Genomic DNA, 20342 nt, shown 5'->3' with positions numbered 1-20342 from the left:
ATACAAGTAAAAATAGCAGCTTAACAATAGTAATTAATAATGAAGAAACCCCTGTTGAGCATGAAATGAAAGCGTGTACACTAGAGCACTTCTGCAATGCAGCCCTCAATTGTTTAAGTATTGAAACACAGAAATAGATAATAGAATATGAACAAATACATAAAAACAGTTTGAGTCTTCTAGGATAGTAAAAAGCAAATAAAGAGACTAAACCACAACAAATAGAAATACAAAAATTGTACAGACAGCTATAAACTTTAAGAAAAAAGGCAAAACACGTAAAGTTACCAGAAGCCTGCACACGAACTGTAATGTTACATCATATCAGATTTGACCAAAAATCATGTACATAAGTGCAGATTTGTCCACCCTTAACTTGTTTTGAGTTATATAATTTTTCATGATATCAATTAAATACTGTTGTGTTGCTGACCGCCGGCACGCTGTACTCACAGATACCCACGAGCGCGGGACACTGAAGGCATGTCGGCGTCTCCCTCCCAGGAGATGCCAACACTCGCGCCTGCATTCTACTGCCTCAAGGGTGCACACGTGCTCATTCACGGCCAACAAAGTCTTCCCTTACCTATCCCCTTACATCCTGGATTATATAAAGGAATCTGCCCTTCCACCCTTTGCCTGAGCGTTGTTGTTTTCCCATGTTCAGTTAAGAAGATCGTCCCTTAGTTGTATCCTGCTCCCAGTATTCCCGTATCCTGCTTCCTGTATCCTGTATCCCGTAACTGTTTATGTTCCTGAGCTGTATCTAGTGTTGGAGTCTTGTTGTTCCATCTGCCATGTTCCGTGTCATCTGCCACGTCCAGTGTCATCGGCCACAAATAGTGTCATCTACCACGTCAAGCATCATCTGTGCCAAGTATCTACCTTCATTGCTTCTCCGAGTATCTGCCAGACCATCTTCCCGGGTACTCTTACCCCAGAGACTGTTATTGACTGTTTGGCAAGCTGCTACTCCGCTATGGGGGAGCGGCCTAGTGGGTGCACATACCCCACACGCATGACAGTACACTCAAGCCATGGATCCCACTGGTCAACCTAAGACTGCGATTCAGGTGATGCAAATGAACAGGAGTGACCTGCGGGCACACCAGGATCAGCTTCTACATACAGCAAATTTGATAATCACCCAGTTGGATCATCCTACTGTACCACCTCCTGTTACCCTTCCTGCCTGCCCTGGATCTACAATTTCACTGCCTCGCTACGATGGGGATCCTAGACCCTGTAGAGGCTTCATCAATAAATGTACGATCCACTTTAGGTTACGTGCCCATCTCTTTCCCTATGATGAGACGAAGATAGTATTTATTATTTCTCTCCTTGCTGGCAAAGCCCTGACATAGGCGAACCCTATCTTGGAACGACAGTGCCCGGAATTCTCTGATCTATCACTGTTTCTAGAGACTTTCCGTACAGTGTTAGAGGAACCAGGTGGAACATCCTCTGCAGCTGCCTCACTGCTAAGCCTCAAACAAGTGGAGTCAACTGTAGGGGAGTACGCTATCTCCTTCCGAACACTGGCGGCGGAGCTGGCTTGGAATAATGAGGCCCTGCTGGCGACCTTTGGGCAGGGTCTTGCTCCTCATATTAAGGATGAACTGGCAGATCGAGAACTTCCTGATGCCTTAATACTTCTGGCTACCCGGATCGATATGCAAATCCAAGAGCGCACCCTGGAAGTACATCGGGAGAAGAGACCTTGTCATCTAGCACCAAAATTTCAAAGGCCGCTACTACCCTGTCCTACTACACCTTCGGAGGAGCCTATGCAGTTAGATAGACTGCGATTGTCCGACCAGGACTGGCAACACAGACAATCAACTGGATTGTGTCTATACTGTGGCCACAAGGGACATTTCGTACTATAATGCCCACAAAAGCTGGAAAACACCAGCACCTAGGTTTGATTGGAGAGACTAACCTAGGTGAATCACTCTCTACCACTAAATTCTCTCCCAAATTGTCTATTCCCGTGTCAATTGTCACCAGCGAGGGATCGCACTGTGTGCCTGCTTACTTGGATCTTGGATTCCGTAGTGGCTGCAAATTTTATCCAGCAGGACTTAGTTGATCGTCTCCATTTGACCACTGTTCCTCTAGGGAAACCCTTGGAGGTCGCTTCTGTAGATGGGCAACCTCTGCCTGACCCGATTCTGCCTATCACCAAACCACAGAGGCTACACATAGGAGTGCTCTATTCTGTTGAACTGATTGCTTTCTATGTCTTGTCCAAAGCTATCAACCCCATCCTACTGGGATTACCATGGCTCCGCCAACATGCTCCAGTCCTTCATTGGAACTCCGGATAGGTCCTCGCATTGGGGACCCCGATGTCTGCACCGCTGCCTGCCTTAGGTTTGTCCCGTTCTTTCTTCACTGCCTCAGTCTCTCTCTGGTTTACCCCCACAATATGGACAGCTATGCGGATGTCTTCAGCAGGAAGGAGGCAGAGGTCCTTCCGCCTCATCGTCCATATGACGGTCCTATAGAGTTTCTTCCTGAAGCCTCTCTCCCTCGTGGATGGGTCTACCTGCTTTCCTTGCCTGAAACCCAGGCCATGTCGAAGTATGTCAAGGAGAACATGGTGAGGGGGTTCATCAGGAAGTCTACTTCACCAGCCGGAGCTGGATTCTTCTTCGTGGAGAAAAAGGATGGGTCACTCCGACCGTGTATCGACTACCGTGAATTGAACCAAGTCACGATAAAAAATAATTACCCCTTGCCGCTTATCTCTTAGCTCTTCAGCAGGATTCGTGGAGCTAAGGTGTTCACTAAGCTGGATCTATGCGGGGCCTATAACTTGATTCATATACGCAAGGGTGACGAATGGAAAACCGCATTTAACACCCGGTACGGTCACTATGAGTGAGTGTCATACCATTTGGTCTGTGTAACGCTCCAGTGGTGTTCCAGGAGTTTGTGAATGATGTCTTACGTGATCTTCTGTATGTCTGTGTGGTGGTATATCTGGATGACATCTTGATCTACTCACCTGATCTGACGACGCATCGGAAGCATGTACGCCAAGTCTTGTTGTGGCTAAGGGGGAATAAATTATACACAAAACTGGAGAAGTGTGTATTTGAAAAGAGGTCCTTGCCCTTCCTGGGCTATATTGTCTCAGATCGTGGTCTTCAAATGGACCCGGAGAAGGTGAAGGCCGTCTTGGAGTGGCCACATCCTCAGGGTCTCCGAGCTATACAAAGATTTCTTGGATTCGCTCATTTCTATCATCAGTTCATTATAAATTTGTTGTCCCTCATTGCTCTCATCTCAGCTCTCACCAGAAAGGGAGTGAACGCTAAGGACTGGACCCCAGAGGCAGAGTCAGCATTCTCCAACCTCAAGAACACCTTCACGTCTGCTTCTATTCTTCGTCATCCTGATGTTACTCAGCAGTTTTCCGTGGAGGTTAATGCTTCTTCCATTGGTGCTGGAGCACTCCTGTTTCTAAGAATTCTAAGGGTAAGGCAGTATCTTGCGGATTGTTCTCCAAACTCTTCTCTCCTGCTGAGCGCAACTATTCTATTGGGGATCGAGAGTTGGTCGCTGTCAAGGTGGCCTTGGAAGAATGGAGACACCTGCTTGAGGGGTCTGCCCACCCCATCGTCATCTACACTGACTATAGAAATCGTACAAATCTGCAGTCTGCAATAAATCCTCGTCAAGATAGATGGTTGCTGTTCTTCGCAAGGTTTCATTCTCTTCTTCATTTCCGCCCTGCGGAGAAAAACATTAAGGCCGATGCCTTGTCTCGATCATTTAAGACTGACGACTCAGAAGAGAAACCTCAACATATTATTGATCCTTCTAGGATTATTGCCGTAAATCCTCTGCAGATCAGGGACATTTCTCCTGGAAAGATCTTTGTCCGTCCTGCTGACAGGAAAATAATTCTTCGCTGGGGGCATAATTCCAAACTGGCTGGGCATTCTGGTGTCTAAAAGACTCAGACTCTATTGCTCGTCATTATTGTTGGCCCTCGCTACCTAGGCATGTCTTGGACTTTGTTTCCTCCTGTGCTAATTGTGCCCTAAGCAAGTTCCCTCATTCTAAACCTGCTGGTCTGCTCCAATCTCTGCCGGTGCCTGATGCTCCTTGGCAACACATTGCTGTGAACTTTATCATTGACCTTCCCCCTTCTGCTGGATGTACTTCGATCTGGGTGGTTGTGGATCATTTCTCCAAAATGACACATTTTATTCCTATAATGAGCCTCCCCTCAGCTCCTTGTCTGGCAGATCTATTCGTCCAACACATCTTTCGTTTACATGGACTACCTCTTCATATTGTTTCTGACCGGGCTGTACAGTTCTAAATTCTGAAGAGCCCTGTGTAATCTTTTAGATGTGAAGTTGGACTTCTCTTCTGCCTATCACCCACAGCCTAACGGTCAAGTGGAGAGGATCAACCAAATACTAGAGAATTATCTCCGTCATTATGTCTCTGTTCAACATGACAATTGGGTACAGCTCCTGCCTTGAGGGGAATTCTCATACAATAACCATACAAGCGAGTCTACTGTATCCTCTCCGTTCTATATTGTATACAGTCAGCACCCACAAGTTCCTCTTCCTGTGCCAACTATGTCTCAAGTGCCTGCAGACAATTCTTAATTCGGGACGTTTCTTAACATCTGGTAGCAGACCAATTCCGTGATTTTTCAGGCAGTGGATCACATGAAAACATATGCCGATAAGAAGAGAAGGGTTCCTCCACGGTTTCTCTCCAGAGTCAAGGTCTGACTTTCTTTTAAGAACATTAGTCTTAAGAATCCTTCACACACATTCGCTCCCAGGTTCCTCAGTCCCTTCGAGGTGTTACAACAGATAAACCCAGTGTCCTATAAGCTTCGGCTGCCTCCTACTCTCAAAATCCCAAACTCGTTCTATGTTTCCCTTTTAAAGCCTGTGGTACTGAACTGCTAGAATAAATTTGTACAGTAAATTTGCTACAGTAAAATAGTTTTGCAGTTGCTCCCAGCGGTTCTTCTCACGTCTTTGAGGTGAAGGAGATCCTGGACTACAAGAGAGTAAAAGGAAAAACGTTTTATCTGGTGGACTGGAAAGGTTTTGTTCCTGAGGAGAGGTCCTGGGAGCCAGAAGAGAACATCAATGCCTCAACTCTTCTCAAGAGATTCCGCCTACGCTCTGAACCTAAAAAGAGGGGCCGTAAGGGGGGAGTACTGTTGTGTCCGCTGACCGCCAGCACACTGTATACACTGGCAGCTGCGACCGTGGGATACTGAAGGCTTGTCGGCGTCTCCATTCCAGGAGATGCCAACAGTCCCGGCTGCACTCTCCTGCCTCTAGGGTGCGCACGCTCGTCCCCGACATTAAAGGGCCAGTGCGCGCACCAACAAAGCATTTTCTAACCTATCCCCTTACATCCTGGACTATATAAAGGGCCCTTCCTATATCCTGTATCCCGTAACTGTGTTTGTTTCTGAGCTGTAGAGTCGTGTTGTTCCATCTGCCACGTTCCGTGTGATCTGCCACATTTAGTGTCATCTGCCACGTCCAGTGTAATCAGCCACGTCCAGTGTAATCAGCCACGTCCAGTGTAATCAGCCACGTCTAGTGTCATATACCACGTCTTGTGTCATATGCCACGTCCTGTGTCATATGCCACGTCCAGTGTCATATGCCACGTCCAGTGTCATATGCCACGTCCAGTGTCATATGCCACGTCCAGTGTCATCTGCCATGCCAAGCATCATTTGTGGCAAGTGTCTGCTACACCATGTGTCTGCTTCTACGAGTATCTGCCAGATCACCTTCCCAGGTACTCTTACCCTAGAGGCTGTTATTGACTCTTTGGCCAGCTGCTACTCCGCTACAGCGGAGCGGCCTAGTGGGTCCACATACTCCACAGGTGTGACAAATACAGTCTCGAGCCATCCAGTAAAAAACAAAGTATACATTTTTAAACATAGGAATTTATGGGCAACGGATGACTGGCGAATGGCATCTGTCAGAGGTATGTTTTTTTGTTGTTGTTTTTTTGTTTATCTGTTTTTTTATTGAAAGGATTTTCGAATAAGAGAATAAAAACAAGAAACAAAGGACTGATATGTGCACATAAGATTCTCGCAAGAGATACAATGAGTAACCATCTCATCCGGTTTTAATATATAAAATACAGTTAGGCAAGTATAGTCTGAAATACAACACAAAATTATACATCAGTAGCCATTGCAATAGAAATAACAAATGCTGGTGATAGCACATAGTCAGTAATGAACAAAGTGTCCAAGAGGACATAATGGGAAACAAAAAATAATATGGAAAAGAATAGGAAGGAGTGGGTAGGAAGTCGTAATTACAATTTGCTGGAGCTGACTACTATGGCGATGCAGCGACATAATCGGCCCATTTGACCTGTGTTAGGTAGAAGCGGTTTAACAGTTTGTTTACTGAGGCCATAAGGTATTTGGTATATGGTTTTTATACATGTATGTTTAACTTCTTTTACCACACATCTCTCTATATGTCAGGTTTAGAGATCTGTTAAAGAGGACATATTAGCTCTCCTGACATTTCTGTTTTAGTGAATTCTGGTATTCCCCTTGAAATCACAATCCTGGAGCATCTTTTCTTAGAACTCTGTGTTGTGTCGTTCTTGTTATTCCTCCTAGAAATTTATGAATACATTGACAACTGAATGTTGCCTTTCCCTTTTCTTTAAAGGGGTGTGTCCCTACCCAGTGAGACTGAGCACTGATTGGGCATTCCCAGACTGTGTACGGACACACCCCAACCGGTAACACCCTGTTGTCAATTTATTTATAAGAGCAATAACAGAAGAACGGCACAATCTAGAGTTCTAATAAAAGATGCTTCAGAAATGTTATTTTATGTGGAATAAAAGTATTTACAAAAATGTATGTCAGGAGAGCTAACAGATCTTCTTTAAGGAAGGAAACGTCTGTATACACATATACAGACGCACGTAAGTGAATATATACAGTATATATGAAAGTCCTTTTTGAAAAACTAGTTTTGCAGAATTGTTAATAAATTCAGATGCTGTAATAAAAATTGATAGACCTTCATTTTATTATGCATTAAATAGGTGTAAAGAGTTGACTTATTATTTCTCCTGTATAACCTGTCTCTAATATCCTACGACCTACTGCATATGGATAATTGAAAGTTGAAAGTGTTTATCAATTGCTAGCTATTTCTTATTGAGTCAGTTGGTGATCTCTCACTAAAGGCAATTGTTTTCTGAGAGCACACAACTAACCTGCCCACAACTACTTATTTGCTGCAAAGCTATAAAGTCAAGTTCTGCTTCATTAGAGTACAAAAATGAAACAATTTATGGAAATTTCCCCTTATATATTACTATAATTAGCAATGACCACGTTTTGTTTTTTGTTTTTTGCAAAACAAATATGGGTAGTATACAAAATGCAAAAAAAAAAATCTTTCGATTTTTTTTTTAAATTATCATTTTCCCTGGTCATAAAGGGTTTACAAATGTTACCATTACCTTACATTTTGGATTATCCCTTATTGTTAGAAGGGGCCCGTCACAATAAACTCATAACAGGGTGTCCCACTGCTGGGATCCCGGCAAATAGCTGTATTCTGCAGGAGGGACCTGATTTTAAATTCTTCTGCAACGCCACCTACAGGGAAAATAAAGCATTATGTGGTGCCCAATGAAATCAATAGGCTGTGCATGAAATGCACAGACTTGTCAGGTCCTCCAAAGAGAGAGATGCTCTCTGTAGCTATTCTCAACACTAGCTGAATGATGGACTCCCTTCTCTTAACTCAGAATTCCCTATTAGACTATTTGAAAATGGGTTATCTAAACCAGACAGATTTATTCCTTTAATGATAATCTGTATGTCTATGGTACTAAAATGATTGGCTCAGGCACGATAGCACAGTTTATTTTCCTACTTTTTTATGTATGCCTATATATATCCTATTTTTGTTTAGATTCCGTCAAATATGCCAGAAAATATAGTGCAGAATGCATCGCTATGTTTTCAGATAAAATGACGAATACCTTGACGGGAACCCGTCGGACCCCATCAAAGACAGATCTGGCACTATCGATATTTTAGTTCCTATGACGCAACAAAAAAATGAAAATACGAACACAGAAGTGAACGCACCCTTAGCTATTTATTTTGTTCTAAAAGTTTGTTTTTTTTTAAAACAGGAACTGAATTGTGTAACATGTACATACTGGTCTGTAGCCATCTCTGGTTTCATCAATTTGTTTCTCTGTCTTAGCTGTTATTTCCTGTCTCTCCTGGATCTCTTGGGATAACGTCTTGCTTGAAGAAAGAATGTCAATAGCTCTCTCGTCCTCCAAGATGTTTCCTTGTGACAAAGATAATACTTCCAAAATCTGATCTTCTATCTCTTTCAACTGTTTTCTATAAAAGAAATGTTATTTATATTAAGAATCATGGAAATATTGCATGAAGGTTTTCAGCACAGTCTAGGCAGCTATATCTGTCTATTTGCTATGTGACATATTCCCAAGTAGGCCCTCACATTAATTGAATTGTCATAGATTCCTAGGCATGTCAAATTCTAGCTGAACTGCTTACAAATATTGCCTCAAGTGAATTATTTTATAATAGACCCTCATTAATGTTTAACTGATTTAATTCTTTACCTACACTTTAAGACTCTTAGGAATGTAAAACCAATATATAATAAAACATGCAACCAGTGATCATATATTCCGTTTGCTGGGGTTACTGCTACATTTATCCTTTACATTGCTAATTTTTTATTTTATTTTATGAACACTCATCATTTGTATCTCATATCATAAATATAGAATCTAACTTTGGCACAAAAATAAATAAATGTAAATCTTGCAACAATTTCCTCTAATTAATAGGCATCAAAGGAAAAAAAGTATCTGTTAACAGTTTTGTGATTGTCTCTGCATAGATGGCATATCTTCTTTCAGGTAGTAATAGGAGTAGGGGTTCCCCAATAGTAAAAATATTCTTCAGGGGTTCCGCCAGGCTAATAAGGTTGGGGATCACTAAATTAGACAATTTGATTTTTCTAAAAGTGAGGGTGCCTTTGCTGTGAGAGATCGGGCATATGTCAAAAGGTTTGTCCATCTTGTATAAGAATATTGATAAGTTAGATGTCATCTATCTTCTGAGTACTTATCTTTAGTACTTCCATATGCAGAATAATAATTCACCAAAGTCTTTCAGATCTAATTACGCTTTAAGGCTATGGAGACAACAAATTAATAGTTTTTAAATGTGTTAGTGCAACTTTTTCAAATCAAGGTAACCACTAAGTTTCAGGCTACAATCTTCATTCCTTCATTTATTTTCAGACTCCCTAAAAAAAGGAGCAACCTGCTTCTTGTTTCAGACTTGGCTCATGTGGGGGTGTACCTCCCAGTAATACATGCTGGATGTGAGGTCTGTGAATTCAGGATGCTGCTGCCTTCACTAGCTCTCATGTAGCTTGATTCTTGTACTGCTTCCTTCTTCTATAGCTTCGTTCACATCACATTTTTTGTTTACAGTTAGCGTGCACGTTGGGTAAACTCCCGATGTATACGCTTAACGTATCCATAGGGCTCCATTGTCAGATGGAGGCCAAAAGAGTGTCCTTTTGGCCTCCATCTGGCTTCTATATGATGGTATACTGCAAAAAGAAAGGTATGTTATAGTGTAGTAGGCTACATAAATGCATACTTTGTTTTTTAACATAGTAGCCTATGAGTGACTGATGCCACTGTATGACCTTCATCACAGGCATTTATTAAATAAATATGTCATGAGCTTTCTAGTAGCTATTCATGACGTATCCATTAAATGGATGCCATCAAACATATGGGTGACGGAATGATAAACTGATGCCTAACTGTGGCATCCATCACCCATAGACTATAATAGTATTAGTTTAACGGATACCATAATAGTCAATGGATTACAAATGCCACTGTTATTCATCCTTTACAACCTACATTGAATATATATGTTGGGAGCTTTTCCTGGCTTATTCGTTACACATCAGCCAAAATGTGGGATGTGAACGGAGCCTAATACAACCCCTCTGTGATTGTCTCTTTCCTTTGCATATACAGAAAGTGTATGATCTCTTACCCCTCTCCCCCTGCATATTCTTCCTTGGCTTCACTCATCTCTCTCTCTACACTGATGCTGCATATGTGATCCCCCCCTCCTCTACAGACTCTTATGTGGGTGCTCTTCTCACTATCTATACTCACTTTGCTCTACTGTCTAAATGTATGCCCACCTTGCTACCTACTTATACTTAGCTTGCTCTGTTGTGTACAAACTCCTTTCCCTCCCTGCTGGTATCTCTAAAAGCTCTGGCCATTTCTTAAAGGGCAAGCACGCAAACCAGGAATAGTGCCCCCAGTCTATTCCTGAACATCTAGCACTATTTAAGAAAGGCCTCATGCACACGACCGTAGACATGTGCACGGCCGTGATTTTCGGGTCGGCTGGCCCACGAGCCGCCCGCAAATCGCGGTCCGTGCACATGGCCACGTCCATTATTTTCTATGTGTCTGGACGGCAGAACACGGCCTTAATAAGACATTTCCATTCTCTCTGCGGTCCAGGCTCCTGGGCCATGCACAGACCGTGGAAAGCACGGTCGTGCGCATGGGCCCATAGGAATGAATGGGGCTGCAATTCTCCCATGGATTTTCGGAATTGCGGCCGCAAAAGCACGTTCGTGTGCATGGGGCCAAACTCTGCCCACCTTCCCAGTGCCTGAGCAACGTTTTACTATGGCCTCATGTGCACACGACCGTAAAAAACCTCCGCAAAAACTGACACATTCACTTCCATTGAACATGGACACCTTTCCATATACGGATGCAGTACGGATGCACCATGGACCGTATTTGCGGATACCATTCAGCAGAAATGGGTACTTTGCTGATGATTTGCTGATGACTGTAAAGCAATACGGAACCGTATATACGTATATCGCTATTCTGTATCCTGTGTCAGTGACCAGTCGGTATCTTGTATCATGTGTCCGTGACCAATCGGTATCCTGCATCCTCTGTCCTGTGTCCGTGACCAGTCGGTATTCTGTACCCTGTGTCCCGTATCCTTTGGCTGCTTCCAGTAACCCGGCACCAGCCTGCTTCCAGTAATCCGGCACCAGCCTGCTTCCAGTAGTCCAGCACTAGCTTGTATTAGCTACTTGCAATCTGACTGTATCCAGCTGCCACCAAGGTACCATCCACCTGTGACTGTTTAATGCCTGTCTGGTCAGCAGCTACTCTGTTACGGCGGAGTAGCCCAGTGGATCCACAAACCCAAAAGGTCAACAGAGCACATTTAATGACAGATTTATTGGACTGCTGAAAGCCTATACAAAGTCAGTTAGCAACATTATACATTCTACACAGATAAGGCTCTGTATGCATCTCCCCTGTCACTCCATGGTCTCAGGGAGAGGGGGCTGTATTCCATCACCTCCTGGAGACTGTTTTAGTCTATAGAGGAGGGATGAGCAGAAAAGTAGCAGTGTCGTATCAGATATCAGCGCCAGGCTCGGAAGATAAAGAACGAATTCTCTGGTGTTTATTGTTCAAGGTACTCTTTTATTGTAACGACAATGCGTTTCTGGACCGGACCGGTCCCTTTGTCAGGTTTTAGTCTATGACATTACTTTGTCAATTAACAACAATTAAAGCACATACTCCATGAATATCAGTCTATAGACAATACAGGGAGAAATGTGTGTCTTCAATATGGCTGCCCCAGGAAAACTTTTAAAAATAAATAAACTGCATCATAATTATAAAATAAAATCAAACACATATTTCTTCTACATCTAATTAATTAAACTAACAATAAATATGTCAGACATTACCTTTAATTCTAGTGCAGGCTATACTTAGGATACAGCATAGATAGGATATGGTGAAGAGCTATTTATGGATCCCTCATTTTTGGATATGCTTAACCCCTTCCTGACATTTGACGTATCCATACGCCAAAGTCGGGTAGGGGAAGTATGGAGCGTGCTCACGGAGTGAACGGAGCCGGTGTCGGCTGTTTGTTACAGCCGACACCTCAGAGTAACTAGCGGCATCGCGCTCGAGCGCGATCCCACTAGTTGAACTCGTTAAATTGCGCGGTCAACAGAGACCGCAGCATTTAAATAGTTAAAAAGAGAGGGGCGACCCCCTCTAACTGCTCATCCAGCCCCCCGCAATGCAATCGCGCGTGGGGGGGGGTGGTCGATGGTTGCTATGGCTTCCTGGGGGCCTAATGAAGGCCCCCAGGTCCGCCATCTTTGTACACCTATTAAGCCCTGCCTCAGGGCTTAATAGTCGCCTGTCAGAATCACGATATACTGCAATACATTAGTATTTCAGTCTATCGTGCAAGCGATCTAACGATCGCTGGTTGAAGTTCCTAGGGGGACTAATAAAAAAAAGTAAAAATGAGTTAAATAAAGTAGTTTTTTTTGTGTAAAAAAAATATATATATTAAAGGTTCAAAAAACCCCCCTTTTCCTAATTTCCCCCTAGAGCATAGTAAAAAAATTAATAAATAAACATAATTGGTATCGCCGCGTCCATAAAAGTCTGAACTATTACAATATATCATTATTTAACCCGCACGGTGAAAGCCGTAAAAAAAAAAAAATTGTAAACGCCAGAATCTCTATTTTTTGGTCACCTCATCTCCTACAAAAAATGAAATAAAAAGTGGTATTATTAAAAACTACAGCTTATCCCGCAAAACTAAGCCCTCATACCACTTAATCGACGGAAAAATAAAAAAGTTGTGGCTCTCGGAATTTGGGGACACAAAATAAATTTTCTTTTTTACACTTAGGTTTTTACTTGTAAAAGTAGTAAAATATAGAAAAAACTATATATATTTGGTATCGCCGTAATCGTATTGACCCACAGAATAAAGTTAACATGTTGTTTTAATTGCACAGTGAATTCCGTAAGAATCACATTACTAACGATCGCTGGTTGAAGTCCCCTAGGGGGACTAATAAAAAAAGTAAAAATGAGTTAAAGTTTTTTTTTGTGTAAAAGTTAAAAAAAACCCTGCTTTATTGACCTACAGAATAAAGTTAACATGTTGTTTTAATTGCACAGTGAATTCCGTAAAAACGGTGCGCAAAAAACCATGGAGGAATCGCTGTTTTTTTTCATTTTCTACCCCACAAATAATTTTTTCCCTGTTTCCTAGTACATTATGCGGCAAAATAAATGGTGCTACAAAAAACTACAACTCGTCCCGCAAAAATCAAGCCCTCATAGTACTATATTAACGGAAAAATAAAGACGTTATGGCTTTTGTAAGGTGGGGAGGAAAAAACGAAAATGAAAATCTGAAAGTTGTTTAGGTCGGGAAGGGGTTAAACTATTAAGGACATTTATGAAAATCAGTCACAACAGATAGAAGTTTCTGTGATTAGCATTGTGTCCTTATAGTACTGGGGTTTGGGGTTAGACTCCAACCAGGGCCAATATCTATATGGATTTTGTATGTTATTCTTGTGCTTTTATGGGTTTTCTCCAAGTATTTTTCTACAACCACACTCCAAAAACATACATATAGGTCAATTTGATTCCAATGAAATTAAAGGGAACCTGTCACCAGCATTTCACCTATTGAACTTTATTTATCCATCACTGGCCGCTGCTATCAAAAGTTCATTTCCGTTATCCCCTCTCCTAAACTCCTCCTCCGACTGTAAATAACGGTCTGCAAACATTTAGCGCCTTTTGTCATAATAATTCGGTGTCCCTTTGTGCGCGGACACCAGAAGAGGACTTCAATGCACAAGCGCAGGATTTTGTGTACTGGGGGAAGGCGAGGAGCTGTCAATCAAAAGTAAGGAGGCGGGGTAAACTCGGAAGGACTTGAGGAATGAAGATTTGACTCTTTTCAAATGAAGATATGACTCTTTTATACTCATTACTGAGTCATTAGCATACGGTGTGGGAACACTAAAAAACTGAATACTAAAGCTACAGAGCCGACTAAGAAGACAATTATAGGTTAAATAGAAATGATTTTTCACCCAATACCACCAGGTATTGCTGGTTTAATAGGTGAAATGCTGGTGACAGGTTCCCTTTAAGGTTAGTATGTTTGTGAGATCGGGAAATTACTTAGGGTCACATCATTTATATGTTGTGCACTGGTATTTATGACTATTCTTGTGATCGTCAGCACATTTGGCTGGTCAGTAGCATTTACTAATTATAATACTTTTTTCTATGCTAGTTGGGGCTTTGTGTGTGGTGAGCCTAAATTTGTTGGTGTTGCGTGTCTGCATAGCACATTTCTATGAAAATTTCACAAAGCTGGATTATGCTCCTTGCTGAGTTGGCAATTATCAATTTAATTTTGGAGGGGAATCTTCGGTAAAGGTTAGATGTAAAATTGGGATTACTATAAATCTGTGTATTCATCAGCGTTATGACAGCTGTATTTGAAGAAGGGGTACAGCAACTCCATCTTTTGTCTCAGTATTACACATTTACTAAATGTAAAATCTCCAAAAAGACAGAGTAAAAGTATATAATTTTATCTGGTTTTGGTTTATCTCGGCTTCTCTAAAATAAAAATAAATTCATATAAAACCTGATTTACATTAACAGTATTAATCAAACTTTAATTTATGGGAGCCATCTAGCTGTTTCCAGACTTTTATATCTGCATGAATCTCCACTTCAAATTTATGAAATTTCTGTTAAATATGGAAATATTTATACATTACTTTTGGAACTATACCATATGCTCTATGCCATATGTCAGCTAATGTTTCAGTTTGTGCTTTAGTTTTAATCTCAGATTCCACTGTATGAATAATGTTTTAATAAATGCATAGACAATAAAAATTTTAAAGCAAGTAATTAAAATGGCTTTCTCATCTTCAGTCTAATCTGTTTGTCTTGCACATTAACTTTTTTTTCACCTTCGAAGCTGTGTAAGGGCTTTCTTTTGTGGGGTGAGTTTTTTTTTTCAATGGCACCATTTTGGGGAACATATAACTTATTAATCAACTTTCATTTACTTTTTTGGGGAGGATTTAAAAAAAAAAAAAGAAGCAATTCCACTGTTATTTTTTGAGAGTTTTTTTTATGCCATTCACTGTGTGGTTGAAATGATGTGTTAACTTTAATACACGGGCATATAGCCATGTCAGGCCTGGGGGACCTAGTTAGGCCATTGACCCCCTCCATCTGTAGCCATTTAGATATTGCAGTTGCCCTAATAGTTAATAGTTATTTCCTGTTCAGGCAGTTGCAGCGGGATGTCGGCTGTATATTACAGCCGACACCTTCTGTGGATGGCCTGGGCACATATCCTATGCCCTTGCCATCCATTGGGCGTGTCTCATGTACATTTTTAAAAAAAACGTTATAAATATACTCTATAAAACATTTTTTTCTAATATTTTTTTACTTTATAAATGTATATTTTTTTATTCTATTTTCTTTACATGATTATGGGGGCAGCCATCTTGTATAAACTACTGCTCTGAGCTGTAAACAGTAGTCTAGAGATTTGATTTAAAGCAGATACATTTGTGATCCTGTTGTCTCTATATATGTTTTTATATATATATATATATATATATACTTTTCATTGTAATTCTGACCTATGATTATAATTAGATGACTTCAGAAAGTGATCTCTACGAAATAGGAAGTGACAGCCTAATGTGAGGCATAGTAGCTAGTGTAAAAACAATAGAATGTTGACGTGAAAAATTAAAACACCAGCAACACTTTTTAATAAATATGTTTAATGTAAAATCTTAAGCCCTTAGTGACCACTAGTTTGCCATTTCGCGGCAGTCACTAAGGGGCCTTAGGCTAGGCCACTGCCTTTTTATGGTGGCCTAGTCTAAGTCCTGCATGGGTATCCCGTGCAGGCTGGAGCGGGTGCTCGGCTGTCCAATGGCTCCTGCTCCATCGAAGTTTACTTTTAACCCCTTAAATGCTGCGGTCAATAGCGACCGCAGCATTTAAGTCATTTACAGAGGGAGGGAGCTCCCTCTCTCACCCATCGGCGGCACACAAATGCAATTGCGGGCCTCCAATCGGGTGCCATGGCAGTCAGGGGCCCCCAGGCCTGCCCTGGCTATATGCCTATTAGGCCAGGGGCATGGCCTCATAGATTGCCTCTCAGATTTACACTGACAGGTCACAATGCGTTGGTGTACTAAGTATACCAAAGCATTATATCTGTGTTCTAAAGATTGCTCAGTGAAGTCCCCTTGTGGGACTGAAAAATTAAGAGATTAATGTGAAATGAGAATTAGTAATAAAGATAACAGTTAACATTTTTTAATTACAAAGTGGTTTTATTTAGTAAAAGTGTAAAAATGAAATATAAGTACACATATATGGTATCACCACAACTGTAATAACCCAAACAATAAAGTTAACATGTAATTTAAACCACAAGGTGAACACCGTAAAAAAAATTGCAAAAAACTATGGCGGAATTGCTACTTTTTTCCACTGCCCTCGAAAAAAGTAATAATAAAAGCTGATAAATAAGTCCCATGTACCCCCAAAAAGTACCAATGAAAACTATGTCTCCTCCCTCAAAAAAAAAAAGCCCACATATAACTAAATTGACGGAAAAATAAAAAAGTTATGGCTGTTGGAACACGTTGATACAAAAACAAATAATTTCAATTCAAAAGTGTTTTTATTGTGCAAAAGTCGTAAAACATAAAAAACCTGTACATATGTGGTATCGTCGTAATCGTGCTTACCCGTAGAATAAAGGTAACATGTTGTTTACGCCGCACAGTAAACGGCGTCAATTTAAAACGCATATAACAATGGCAGAATTGCTGTTTATTTTTCTATCCCCTCCCTAAAAAAGTTAATGAAAGGTAATCCAAAAATAATACATAAACCAAAATGGTGCCCTAAAAAAAAATAATAATCTCTCAAAAAAAAAGTTGTTATATGGCTATTTAGACGGAAAAATAAAAAAGTTCTAGCTGTTTAAATGAGACGATGGAAAAACGAAAAAAATTGCTTCGTCATTAAGGCCCAAAATAGGCTGGTCAATAAGGGGTTAATTTAGACAATAGGCCATTGTCTGATGATAATTTCCCTTTAAGAAAGATCTATAACTTAATTTAGTGCCATTCTATTCTAGAGTGAAAGGAGATTCCAACATTTTATTGAATTCTTCTAAGCAATAAAATGTTGTATTGTATTTAACCATGATTTCAGCTACATGTACCAGAGCAGTGGCACAGTGTGGGGCAAAACAGAAGCCTGTGTGGTGCTTCCACCAAAGGGGATTTTTAATTTCTAACACTACGAATTCATAAACACCTGGTGAATTAGGTAATTGCTGACATGACAGGGATAATATGAATCCTGCACATACAATGGCTTCCTCTATAAAGTTTAAGCGATTTTAATTCTCCTTCTCATTTTAACATACAAGTTATCTGACAGCCTGTTTGAGATGAAAGGATTAAATGTGTCTGTTAAGGAAAAGATTCTGCGGAACATTGCAAAACTGATCTACACATTGTTCACACAAATAATCTATAGTATATTAAACACAGTGTTATTGTAATGACAGGGTAGGGAGACAGACAGGTGAGCCCTAATCTACCCGCCACTCAGTCCCTGCCTACTTGCAACGACCCGTCCTAAGCGACGGGGTACAACTGGGCGACGGTCCCTACGCTCAGTAAGTGCAAGACAGACAAACAGACATGGGTACACAGAAGCTAGGGAAACGGGGCAGCTGCCCACGGAGACACCGTAGGCAACAAGAGTCAAATCAGGAGAGAACGAGGTACCAAATGCTGAGCAGGAGAGTGGTCAGAAAGCCAAGGTCAATAACAAGCAGAGGATGAGTAGTACAAGCAGCAGCAGCAGCGAGCCAGGAAACAAGCATAGAAGAATCACAGGGAAAGGAGGAACAGGAAAGGCAGGTATAAATAGACAGTGGGCGGGAGCTAGCTCCGTCTGGCCAGGCTGTGATAGGCTCTCCCACTCCTAAGCCTGCCATCCTGAGTGGTGGAGGATGGAGTCAGTCTCACAGACATAGGAGCAGGTGCAGACTGATTGCCCACGGGCGTCGACACAGAAGCTGTGTCTGGCAAATCCTTTACAGTTATACATAGACGAGAGGGGACCACTGAGGACAGAAGGGCCTGGTGTTTGTTTCCCTTAAAAGCCCTTTACATTACCCTTTGTACAATTCCCCACCCTTTAATTTGCTAATAATGCAGTTGGTCTGGAGAAAAGGGTCCTGCACAAGTTCTTGCCACCTCAATGCATTGGAGTTGGGACCAACCAAGGTTTAGCCCCCTCTCTCTGAGGGCCTCATAGCAGCTGAATGGGCTGTCTCTATGGTACATCCACCAAGACTAAACACAATTTAATCATTATTCCTGAAAGAAAATACCTGGTTCTTGCTCCTTCAAGATACAGCAGATTCTTCCTGTCTTCTAAGTCCGGTTTTTCTTCTGCAGCAAGTATGGTTAAGAGCTGATCCTCTAAACCGACTGGAGTAATCATGAAATTTATCAGTGTCACCTATAAATGTGAAATGGAATTTAGATAAAAGGAACATTTTCCTTGTAATTGGTTTATATTGCACGATAAAGATTCAGGGTGCAGCTGCAGTGTCTACACTACCTAGATGGACGTACTGCAATATTTAATAGGGACTACACCACTGGACACCGGAGACTCTCTGGTACACAAAACCCCTCTATTCCAGAGACTGTGTAAGGAAGAGATAGTCCTCAAAACCAAACTACTGTGAGCTATAGACCATGTCAGTCACTAAACCACTGAATCCAAGTGACTGTCTGAGACACTAAGTCAGGTATTGCTGAAAAACCAAACCCCACAATAACTGTCATACACTCTATTATTTTCTGAAAGAGGGTATCCACTTAAAAATGCCATCAACTATTAAATCGAAAGTTAGAGCAGCAGACATAGTTAGTTTATTCTTTTTCTTCTAATTGTGGCGATATTAGCATTTTTCTACTCAGCAGTTGCAGAAACTTGTGACAGGCTGTCATTTGTCAGCAATTTCTCTCAATAATAAAATGAGTTTCTGATGATAATAATAACAACTAACAACTAATAAGGCTGCCGTTACTGTTGTCACTTTTGCAAATTGAGGTTATGTCTGTTCTAATTTTTTGATATTTACTCTCCTCAACATTTAAATTTTAACACCAAGAAGGAAAAGTTTTGGAATTGTGGAAATCATAGGATCGATAGACATGTTAATGATAGACCAAAGGGGTCCGGCTACCGTATATTATGCTTCCCCACACCATAATCCTGGGTGGAAGACTGGTGTGACGTTCCCTTGTAAAGGCCTCTTCATGGCGTTCACCACGTAGTCTCCAGACCAATCTCCGGCTATCATTGCATCTGATTCAAAAGCAGGTCTCATTGTTGAAAAGGATAGACCTCCATTCCAGCCACCATTCCCGTCTTGCTGTGCACCATGATAGCTTTTGAGAGCGGAGGCGTGTGGTCAATGGAACACCTGTAGCTCGACGTCTTGCTCGTAGCCCAATGTCGTGCAAACCCCTTCTGATGGTTTGTGTAGACACTGGTTGCCGACCTAGGCTTGGAATGTGACGTCTAATTTCACTTGCAGGACAGAATGGATCAATACGTGCCATTCATCCAATCAGACGATCCGTCCGTGTAGAGCTTCGCCTCTGCTCACCTCTTGATGTCATTCTTGTTTGTTGTTGTTCTCCTAACCTCCGGGACACAAAACGTTGAACAATGCTGACATCTCGGCCTAGGCGCGTAGTCATCTGCCGGAGTGATAAACCAAGGTCTCTCTGTTTAAGGATTTTTTTCCCTTTCAGTTTGCGACAAGTGGCGATAACTGCCACCAGTACTCCCTGTAAGGTGCACGGCTGCGCGGCCACGCACCTTCCACGATCCGCCCGCTCACTGAAGTCTAAAGCCCGCGCACTGACACGGGCGGCGGGCGGATGCAGTGGCATCGCTAGCACTGGAGGGGGCTCCGATACTAGCGACAGCCACATTCACTTGTATGTGCGTCCTCAGGACGCACATACAAATGAATACTATAGGCGGCACGTTAAGCCTGTGGAGAAGTGAAATGTTTTTTATGTTTATAACCTCTGTTATGGTCCATGTGTTTCCCAGGACTGGCAAGTCTTCTGTGTGAATGTGTGTATACTTCTTACTCCTTTCTTTCTCATTAGGCTGGCCACCTAATGTTCTATTTATTTCCCCCCTTTCATGGTCTTGCCACCTGGAACAATGTACCAAAACCTAGGAAATTG

General features: G+C 41.6%; 1 protein-coding gene across 1 annotated transcript in view; it reads right to left on the bottom strand.

Annotated features, from left to right (window-relative positions):
• The window catches only part of LOC142750387 (dynein axonemal heavy chain 3-like), a 1255980-nt gene that overhangs the window by 156843 nt on the left and 1078795 nt on the right, over positions 1-20342 (bottom strand). The window contains exons 63-64 of the mRNA XM_075859390.1: positions 18455-18585; positions 8230-8422 (exon numbers count right to left, since the gene is read on the bottom strand). Of these exons, the coding sequence (XP_075715505.1) occupies positions 8230-8422; positions 18455-18585 (324 nt within the window). The remainder of the gene's footprint in view (positions 1-8229; positions 8423-18454; positions 18586-20342) is intronic.

The sequence above is a fragment of the Rhinoderma darwinii genome, chromosome 3, assembly GCF_050947455.1.
Source record: "Rhinoderma darwinii isolate aRhiDar2 chromosome 3, aRhiDar2.hap1, whole genome shotgun sequence".
Taxonomy (NCBI): domain Eukaryota; kingdom Metazoa; phylum Chordata; class Amphibia; order Anura; family Rhinodermatidae; genus Rhinoderma; species Rhinoderma darwinii.
This window is presented reverse-complemented; position numbering and strand designations above follow the sequence as displayed.